The sequence below is a fragment of the Aegilops tauschii genome, chromosome 1, assembly GCF_002575655.3.
Source record: "Aegilops tauschii subsp. strangulata cultivar AL8/78 chromosome 1, Aet v6.0, whole genome shotgun sequence".
In the NCBI taxonomy this organism is placed as follows: domain Eukaryota; kingdom Viridiplantae; phylum Streptophyta; class Magnoliopsida; order Poales; family Poaceae; genus Aegilops; species Aegilops tauschii.
The window spans coordinates 422390329-422400587 of record NC_053035.3 but is presented as its reverse complement, the minus strand read 5'-3'; the positions used below and the strand labels follow the sequence as shown (position 1 = coordinate 422400587).

Sequence of the window (10259 nt, the reverse complement as noted above, 5' to 3'; positions counted from 1 at the left end):
CGCCTTCCCACGCAAGGAGGAAGGGGAAGGCATTGGTGCATGAGAACCACTTCCATCATTGTTAGATGCGCCACATCTTCAAGTTAATGCTCCCGCATCAGAGTCGCAGAGGAGGTCGTCGGTGCCGAAGTGTAGCGCCTTCTGGTTGTCCTTTTGGCATGACATGGAGGTTCGCTGGGAGGAGGCGCTCTTATGGTGGTGGAGTTGAGGCACCAAGAACAGCAACGTGAAGGAAGAGAAGTAATGCGAGGTCAAGGAGTAGAAGCAAGCGTTGAAGCGGGAGAGACAACTACATGGAGGACCGACATATGGAGACAGGGTGGCGTCGATGCCTCCCTCCTATTCGCCTACAGTTAGCATTGGGGAAGGGAGGGGAATCATGGAGGATGGGTCGGGGCTAGAGAGCGGCCGAGCATGAGGTTTTTCTTTGTGCTATTGTGTCGGGCGGGGGAGGGGGGCTTAGGGGGGAATTCAGAGGTCTTCACTAGTTTTCTTTTCATCTTTAGCCAATGACATCTAGGTCCCACGTGTCATGACATATATGTAGTTGGTAGATGTATATGCGGGTACGAGTTCTGGCTTTTAGTACCCGTACGCGCTCTATGTGATGGGTACAATTTTTTTTACCATTTATACACCCATCGATATTTATTTCACATATCCTTGTTGTAATGGAGTTTTTTTTTCCGTCAGGCATACGAGTATCGAGTACCCATTGCCCCGCCGAGGTCATAGCCGCGTGCTGCAAAACTCGGTGCTCCAAGCGACGCCCCACGGTGTGGTGAGCCAGCCATGACGGAGATGAGACGCCGAAGCTGCAACTGCGGGTTGGCGGAGCCTGCGAGCCGGGCGCGACGGAGATGAGAGGTGGGAGAAGCCGATCCAATGGCACAGGGAAGCCTGATCGTACGGCTCGCTGGGTGTCCGACCGCAAACTGCAATCGATCGACCGACGCAGAGCATCGCCCCGTGTGGTAATTTCTTTCCCCCAGACGTGCGATCTCATCACCGGAGAGAGCAGCTGAACTGCCCAACACAAATCGGACCCAACCCCCCTCCGGCGCCCGGCGATGGAGATCCCCACCGCCACCATCCATCGCCTCCTATCCTCCATTCGGGAGGGCACCACCGCCGCGCCCCCTGCCCCTCCCTTCCCCTCCGTCGCCGACGCCGTCGCTGCCTTCGAACCCGATGCCTCGCCGGAGCTCCTGTGCGGGCGCTGCGGCGCAGCGGGCGGCCTCCTCCGTGGCGCGCAGTCCGCCGTCTGCGTCTACTGCGGGTCCCCCAGGCGGGGGGAGGGCGATGGCATCGCCTTCCGAGGCAGTGCGGCCTACCAGTGGCTGCTCGGCTCGCTCCGGCTTGATGGATCTGTGAGCTCCTTTTCTGGCCTCGTTTGTTTCCATCGATCTGTTGTTGCTGTACTAATTGGCGACTCTAGTGGAATGCCGTTCCTTCGTAGTGGAAAGCCGTAGATTTGGCATTTCGGTCTCTTCCCTTAAGATCTCTATTAGTGGCAGGGTTCATGTGGAAATAGGGAAGCACTAAGTCGAAATAATGGGATGCTTGTTTATAAAGCTGAACCATGGAAATGAGGCTTTCTTTTTATGTGGATGAAATAACATGGAAAATTTGGCAGAATTGCGAGTGCCATTTGAGTTTAGAGACGTTGCTGTTTCTTTTTCTTTCCAATGAAGGAACTAGAAGTTTAAAAGAGAAATTGAGGAACTGAAAACAAGTCTTTGTTTGTAGCAGAAAATGTGGCTTAGACCTGTGCAATTGGATTTCCCAATTTAGTCATGAAAGAAATTCTCCGCTAGGCCACTAGGAGATTAGCTTCCGAGCAAGCTGTTAACTAAAAAGAAAGAGATGTCATACTATCAAGCACAGGACATGTTCTCGAACATGCGTATTGTAGTTAAATCTGGGTCTTTTCAACTGCAATGCAATTCCTCTTTTTCACAGTCATTAGCTTGTTATGTAGGATGTTTTGCTGTTGTTGTGAAGAAAGTGTAATGTAAAGAATGCATTTGAAATTAATCATTTTATGGTATAATAGGAAAACGTTGCCAGTTCACCACTTTCCAGTTTCTTTTCAATACAACCATTCCTTATGTTTATACTCCCTCCGATCCATATAATAGGAGTAACTTTTTTGCATGTTTCTTCCACAAAATAATTCATAGAATTGAAAAACTGGTTGCTTCACAAGGCTGTAGCAATTGTATCTTAGCAATCCTTCCCTAACTCGGTTGATTCATGATGCGACGGTTGAGCCTCTCACTGGATTTTAGTACCCGTTCTGTGGAATTTATTTTTGCGTGATCTGAGTAGCCTAATTGGGAATTTCTTGCTTGTGGTCTGCTCTCCTAGAAGGCCACTGCACTACTTAGGTGAATTATTGATCTAGAAGTTCCATAGTCCTCCTTATGATATATACCTTATGTGTTTGCCAAAAATGTGATGAGGTACAATATAGAAAAGTAGAGTAACAAACCAGAAGCTTCTAGATGGTTCTACCCACTCTAGATAAATTGGTCCTTAAGTCATATGTTGTTTTATTTGTTTGTTTTCTTAACCTTTAAATAATGGTTTTGGAGTGTTCTAGCTACGAGTAGAAGCTGAACCTTAAGTAATGTTTTCTCGGATCTTCTATTTATGAGTTTAAGTTGAGATGTGAAGGCTTCACAAAGCCTATAAATAGAGGTCCTCACTTCTAGTTTGTAACTCAACCCATGTACCCACTACCTATGAACTTGGTGTTCTTATCTAAGATCTTTTACTAGAACTTGTGTTCTAGGAGTTTTGGAGTGAACTCTCGGCCTATATTTGCCTCTAGAGCGATATCTAGCGCATCACGTCGAAGTAGTTCCTTCAACACTAGTGCTGTACACTTTGTAGCAGCAAGGTGGAGTTGTTCCTCCACAACCTTGTGCTGCTTCACAATGACCTTATAACAGCATATTCTCGAGAATGTGAGAAACCTCAATTACATCAAGTTGGAAACTAGAAGCTTTTCTTATTAAGCTGCAGCTTAAATTGGAGAGCTGTTGGGAAACTGTTTTGCGCAGCTTCAGTTTGCTAAAGTAGATGCATGTCTAGTATCTAATGAGTCTTGGTCCTGCTGTATTTACTAACCTGGGGTTTTAGTTTGTTAGCACTTGATGATTTGTAGACGCAAAGATCGTCTAAGGGAGGAGCCTATACCTCTCAGACATGATTGCTTGACTATTACAACAAGTTCTGCCTTATACTAGACCAATGGAGAAGCATTTTCTCTTCTTTTTTTGCAAAAGCAAAAGAGAAGCTGCCCTAGAAAGCTTCATCAAACATGCCCTAGGGCACATATTTTCTGATCGAGAAGCTGAAACTATCTAGATTTATCTCCATTGTGGCCTAAGTGAATCTGTCTTTCACATATTTCTCAAAGTTATTAAATCTAGATCTATATAGATTTATTGAGGTTTATAACATATAACAGTGGTTCAATTGGCACAGTGTTTGTCTTTGATGTCACGCCCGATGTTGAATGACACAAATGTCTAGGAACCATGCATTAGTTGTCTCAAGTGCTGTCTAAAGTATGATTCGTATTTTAGTAAATCCGACAACATGCTTATCTAGATGTATTGTGACTAATATAGTTATATACCACGTAGTTGTTTGGGTGCTTACTCGGTCACTCACCACATGGACAATTTAAAGCCATTTCTAGAGCATGTGCTGCATGTGCCATCGAGAGCATGGCTCTTACTACCTCCGTCCTGGTTTATTGGTCCCCATCGTATTTTGTGTCAAATTTTGACCGTAGATTTAACTAACTAAATGTTAATGCATGTCACCAAAAATTATATCATTGGATTCGTATTTGAACATAGTTTCCCATGGTATAATTTTTCATGACATGCATTGACATTTTGTTAGTTAAATCTATGGTCAAAATTTGACACTAATTATGAAGGGGACCAATAAACCTGGACGGAGGTAGTACTTACCATTGTAAACTGGAATCTGGATTGTTTCAGTAAGCTCGAGCTCCCATTAAACTCGGTTGATCTTGTGGAGTCTAAACCAATGAAAGTTAAGACATCTCTGTTGTTGGTATTTACCTCTCCAAGATTTGCACTAGATTTCCATTCTGTCTTTACACTGTGTATGCAGGATACATAGTCTGATATCTGAATCTTAACCCTGGTGCTATCTGTAGCTGATGGTTGTTTTTGCCCCTCATTCAGGCTCTCGTAGAATTTGATGGCGACTCTACGGATTCAAATAAAAGCAAGGAGACACCAAAGAGTGGGTTGGTCTTATCCGATCTTCTGGACTTAAAACTTACTTTCCCCCCAGAGAATAGGGAAATATCTGGAAGTTCCACAAGCAACAAACAACCATCAGTTGCATGCACACTAGATTTGCCTGGTGTTAACCTGGACTCATTTTCCATTGAAAGGAAAAAGGAGATAGCTGCCACCACTGCTGCTCTTCCTCCAACTCATACTATAGTGCAGGAAAAGCATAGCAGAAGTCATGAATCCAGTAGCTCAGAGATGCATATTACATCGAAAGGCTTTGATTCCTTTAGGACAAAAACAGGTTCTCAAAGCACAAATCAAATGGAATCTACTACGGCATTTGCAAATTGGGATGCTCACTTTCAGTCTACTGGCTCAGAAAGTGTTGTTGGAGACTCCAAGCAACTGGACCTATTTAAGAGTGCCTCAGTTGCTGAGCCTTCTAATTTTCCAGTTTCTGGGACTGCCATCAGACCGGTATTAGCTGCTGGAAATCAAACAAACATAGAATCAGAAGATTTAGCTTCAGCATTAAATGTAGACAACCTTTCCATTCAGAAGGCTGTCCCAGCTAATGCAGAGACTAACGTTAGGATGGTTGCTGGAAACAATGTTGCTGAGTTCACTGGGTCCTCCCTTGACAAGAATTCAGTTGAGAACAGTGAATTGTCTGGAAGGAGTGACATCGGAGTCAGTACTGATGAAGCTTTTGATGACTGGCAAGAATTTACAGAAGGTGGAAATCAGGGCACAGTATCAAATGTTGGAGAGCATACAGAGAGGCCTTTAGTGAGCGACTCAGAAATAAAAGGAACGGACCCCTTGCCCATAGGAAGCATGGAATCATCCAACAATGTTGCAGAGTCTGATGATTGGCAAGCTTTTGCACAAAGTTCTGCTCAAGGAGATTCAGTGAAACTGGTGGAAGAATCATCGAGTGGTCAAGGAGGAGATGGTTTGGGAAATCCAGTTGCAGAGCTAGAACATTCTTTAGAAGCTCATGCTGTTGATTTATGGCCTGCTGGTAATGTCAAAGAACATAATTCTACAGAAATTGTTGAGCAAACTGATGATTCTTTTGATGACTGGCAAGATTTTACCACGCCTGGTCAAGCACGGGTTGCTTCATTCAATGAAGCTGGAAAATTGGCGGAAGTTTCACCTGTGAGTCACAGAGAAACAGATGTGGACTCATGGTTCACAGAAAGTACTAGGGAATCAAGTAATACTGGCTTGGTGAATGGGAATAATAGCATGCTGGATGATTGGCAAGGTTTTGCTGGTTCAGATCAAACACAGCAAAGTTCATATAATGTAGGTGGTGAACTGATGGATATTTCATTTGAGCAGCTTGATGGAACTGGCCCTGTGCAATTACCGGCAAATGTCAGCAGTAACAAAACTACAAATATAGTTTCAACAAATATGGAAGACAATACATTTGATATTTGGCAAGACGTTGCCGCACCACGTCACCAACAGAAAAACATATCTAATCTTGGGAGAGAAACGACTGGTGTCTCGTCTGTGCCTGCTAAAGAAATTGACTCCATGGATTTGTGGCTAACCAGCAATATCAAGGGATCTAACAGCTGCAGCACAGATGTTAGTGGAATTCATGAGTCACCCAATACATGGCAAGATTTTGCTAGTTTTGGTCAAGCACAGGGAAATATGAAAATTCCTGTGGAAGGACAGTTCGTCAAAGATCCTTCAGGAGCTGAACCTGTGGACTTGTGGTCTTCAAGCCATACAGAGCAGTTTAAGAACCTTGAGCAGATAAATGCCAATAATGACCCATTCGATGACTGGCAAGATTTCAAAAACTCTCCTGAGCTGGAAACAAGCTTACAAGGTCAGCCAGGTGCTCCATTGTCTGATAAACCCTCAGTATTGACGGCTGATATGACAGGGCTGGAATTTGGAAGCTTTGCACAGTCTGTTCCATCCCAACGCCAAATACATAATAAACAAGATAATTCTAATGAAGCAAATGCAGCTCCACCTGGTGAACACGAAAGGTTAGTGATAGTGTACATTTTTTAAGCTGAGCGCATATTCTTTTGTTCATGGATTGGGGATAACTGTATACTTGATTAATTATGCTTGATGCTTCTAAAGCAATACAGAAATGGTCAAATAAATGTGTAGTTTTTAACTTGAGAACCAAAGCTAGACAAGCCCAGATCCTTATTTATGCATTATAGCTTGGCACCGTAAGTGTTTTTTTTTTTTGGCGGAAGGTTGGCACCATTTTCCTTGTTATTTTTGTGGCAAAGCCCAAATTTTGGCACAGGTAGCCAACTAGTCATTTCTGCGTGTGAAGATTAGTCTAAACCAAGCTTGTGCGCTGCAGCTATCACCGTCACTGGTATGTTTCATCTGAGCTTCCATCATATGAAATACAAGGATGCATACTAGTAAGTGTACTAGAATGGTTTAGGCAGCTTGTTTGTTCGACTTGTACTGGTAACAATGTATACTGGACTTTGATGAGCCCAGGTGTAGCTTTTGTGAACGCAATGCCTTGATTTCGTCACTGATAAACACATTAGTATTCAGGGAATATTGGATCCAATCATTGCTAACTTCTGATTTATTTTGACAAATTTTAGTTACTTAGCAACTTCTTTTCTCTCTCGAAAATGTAAAAGCCTTGCTACTCAATGCACTGATGGAAAGAAGAGTTTGTACAAGCCATAAGAAGGGTAACACTCGGGGATTACGACATGATGCCCCTAATCACTAGGCGCGACCATCGCCAGAAGCAAAATCGCTAGACCTCTCACACCCACCGCTGCCCATTGCCTGGTTTTTGTCTTGATAGTGTCAAGTAGGATTGATGTACTCGCCCGGTGGAGCCAATGATATCGATGAAGATAGAAAAGGCGATTGTGTCGGCGAAGATGGTGGAGTTCAAGTTTGATGATAGGCTAAATACGGCATATCCGATCTAGTAGCGTGAGGTTCCCCATGTTCGGCGTCAGCTGTTGACAGTGTTTCGCGATATACTTGAACTTAAATATGGTGAATGTACATGGATTTGTATGATGTCACCGCAGGTTACTAGATGGACAGGGCGCACAAGTTTTACCCAGGTTCGGGCCTTCGCGTGGCGAGTAACAAGCCTACTCATGCTTACATGGGATTATATCAAAGATGGATTACAACGGAGATGCACAATGGCGCGTATCTGGCGAGTTGAGGGTCAAGCCGCCAGAGATGGAGATGGATGATCTCGGCGGGATGTCACAATCGGATCTAATAGTATGCTAAACTACACTTCTAGGGTTTTCGAAGAGGTTGAACGTCCTACATCGTTTAATGGGGACGCCCTTATATAGGGGTCTTGGTTGGTGGGCGCCGTCCTCCATCTTTCTTCTAGGCGTGCAAGTCGTGGACTTCTCCATCTTTGGTAATGGCATGACTTCTCTTAAGAAAACTTGGAGTGGCGACTTCTCTTAAGAAAACCTGGAGTGGCATGTCTATGGGAACCAGTTGTGCAGGCCTGGGCCCTTCGTATCGCACGTATACGCGCAAATGCGGCCCAAAATGTAATACGCGTAGCATAGGAATATGGCGAAACCACTTCCCCTTGACATTTAGAACACACATTTTTCTTTCCACAAAATTCAGAAATTTTTGAACTGTTTTTTTTTAATATCCCGTTTCCTGGGGCTTTCTTTCTATGTTTACATTGAGCCATAGGTTCAAAATTCGTGTTATTTTGCAATGGTAAACCATTTGAAGCCACACTACCAATAATCCACTTCATAACCTGGTTCTGAATTTCTGACCAGCAAGCAGCACCCTTAGTCGCATGCCTATTTGCTGTTGCATTTTGCTCCTTTTTAGGTCAATTCATCCTTACAATTGCCAGAATTAAGTAGTAGGTGAATGATTGGTTGTGAACGAAGTAGGAGTATATTGCAGGCCATGTTGTATAATGTTTAGTATCTCACTCAAATCCCGTTCGTGATATATGATTGATCAGATATTACACGTTTTCACCATGTGCAGGATGGGCGTAATGCAGCAGATGGGTGATGTTGATGCATTGTCCGCAACAAGTCATGACAGTAACCCCAGACCAAAATCAGAAGCTGGCAATGCAAATGTGGAGAAATTGCTGTCTCAGATGCATGATCTCTCTTTTATGTTGAAGGACGAACTTTCTGTCCCTGCTAAGTCAGCAGGTCGCTCAGAGTCCTGAAAGTTCCTGAGGTTCACAGCAACAATGTGCTATTTGCAATACCAAGACGGACTTAAGGTGGAGCTCCAGCCTTTCGCTTGCAGAACCAACCACATCAAATATCTCATGTTGTAAATTTACGTGGAGAATAATCCTGTTTTTCCAATGGAATACGTCTCTTCTTATATCAGTACCCTGATCGGTGGAGAATCCTAGCAATTTTCTCTGTTACATTGATCGGCAGAGTATTGTTGAATTTCCCCTGTCTTATTAGCTAGGAGAGAACCCAGATCCCGAAGCCCACTGTGATAAGTTTTTTCTTCTTACTGCGGAGTTGAGGCCGGAGTCGTTGGTTTTGCTGTGTATGTATCATTTCCGAGCCTGTATATGTTGTATGCGAAGACTGAAAACATGATCTCCAGCCTATCCTGTGTTTTTCTTTTCTTGAAACCATTTTCTCTTTTTCTTGATTGTCTGCAAGACTCATGCTCGTATGTTAAAGGAAAAAAAAACTATTACTCTTGCTGATGGTAATATTGTAGTACTCCCTCCGTTCTGAATTACTTGTCGCAGATATGGATGTATCTAGATGTATTTTAGTTTTAGATACATCCATTTCTGCGACGAGTAATTTGGAACGGAGGGAGTTCCTTGCATGTATCGATTATTAATTGTCATCCTAAGCAAATCGTGATACCTGGCGAAGGACTTGTCAGACTTGCTGCGACTGCCCCGCTGTATGTTTCTTCTGGGGTTTTAGTTTGTTTTTGAAACCCAGTCCCTTAAGGCCTGATTCATTAAAAAAGGTCGAAGATAGTTGTCCGGTTAATTAACAAAAAACTGGACGGAAACTGTGGGTTTTAGTTTGTTAGCACTTGATGATTTGTAGACCCGAAGATCGTCCAGAGGATCGTTTTTGCCTTAGGTAACTGCCTGACCATTACAACAGGTTCTGCCTTGATGATACTGCCCCGCTGTATGTTATCTGAAAACGCTTCACCATAGGTCTAGTACAAGGTAGAAACTGTCGGCGCCGGATCCCGGTGTGCGGATCGTTTTTGCCTTAGTAGCTTATGTTTTTGGATCGTCCGACGTCTTCGGTGGCGGCGACGACGATCCTGAATAAAGAAAGTCAGGATTCTTCTTCGGCGAGGCGATCATCTCTATGGTCGGTGATGGATTTGGGAACTAGTTTGTTCAAGCAGGGATATCATGGCGGCGGCAGCATCCTTGTGGTGGATTTGTGTCCTCGGACTCCGCCGTTGCGACGACATCTGCTCCAGCGTCGGCGCGGAGCTTGGGAGGTAGCCCAGGAGCGGATGCAGATTCTGGTCTGCATCAATGACATCTGGAAGACGAAACGTGTGCTGGGTTCGTGGTTGATGGATGACATGTATGGTTTCCTTCTTCGGCGTCTTAGTCGTGGTGGGGTGCCAGATCTGGAGTTCGATGGCATGTCCGGGGTGTTGCCACAGTCTATTTCATTTAACGACAATGGCTTCATCTTTGGTGAGCTACCTTGGAGGCCCGCAACGTTGCGTATCAGCGATGGAGCCGCGTCGATCTCGGGTGAGGAGGTGATTCGTCATTTTTTCTTTGGTGGCCGCTGTGGTGGTGCCGAAGGCAGGTGAGGGAAGTTGGTGTCAAGCTCAGAGACATTCTGTTGAACCGGTATGGGCTGTCTGGCCCATCTCACTTAAGCCCACAAGGCCCAGCCCTTGTGATGACCTAGAAAGAGGAGCTCCCAATCCTCCCTGGAGTGTAAGCCGCCACCCACA

The 10259-nt window shown here is 44.4% G+C and overlaps 1 protein-coding gene across 1 annotated transcript; it reads left to right on the top strand.

Annotated features, from left to right (window-relative positions):
- Positions 1–976: 976 nt before the first annotated feature.
- LOC109787046 (uncharacterized) lies at positions 977–9003 on the top strand. Its single transcript, XM_020345607.4, has 3 exons — positions 977–1370; positions 4233–6310; positions 8310–9003. Exons 1-3 carry the CDS (start codon positions 1071–1073, stop codon positions 8500–8502), a joined length of 2571 nt encoding a protein of 856 aa, XP_020201196.1. The 5' UTR covers positions 977–1070; the 3' UTR covers positions 8503–9003.
- The last annotated feature ends 1256 nt before the right edge of the window (positions 9004–10259 follow it).

Coding starts and splice junctions, on each gene's coding strand:
- LOC109787046 (XM_020345607.4), top strand. CDS start 1,071: ATGGAGATCCCCACCGCCACCATCCATCGCCTCCTATCCTCCATTCGG. Junction 1,371..4,232: donor CGCTCCGGCTTGATGGATCT/GTGAGCTCCTTT, acceptor CCCCTCATTCAG/GCTCTCGTAGAATTTGATGG. Junction 6,311..8,309: donor CCACCTGGTGAACACGAAAG/GTTAGTGATAGT, acceptor CACCATGTGCAG/GATGGGCGTAATGCAGCAGA.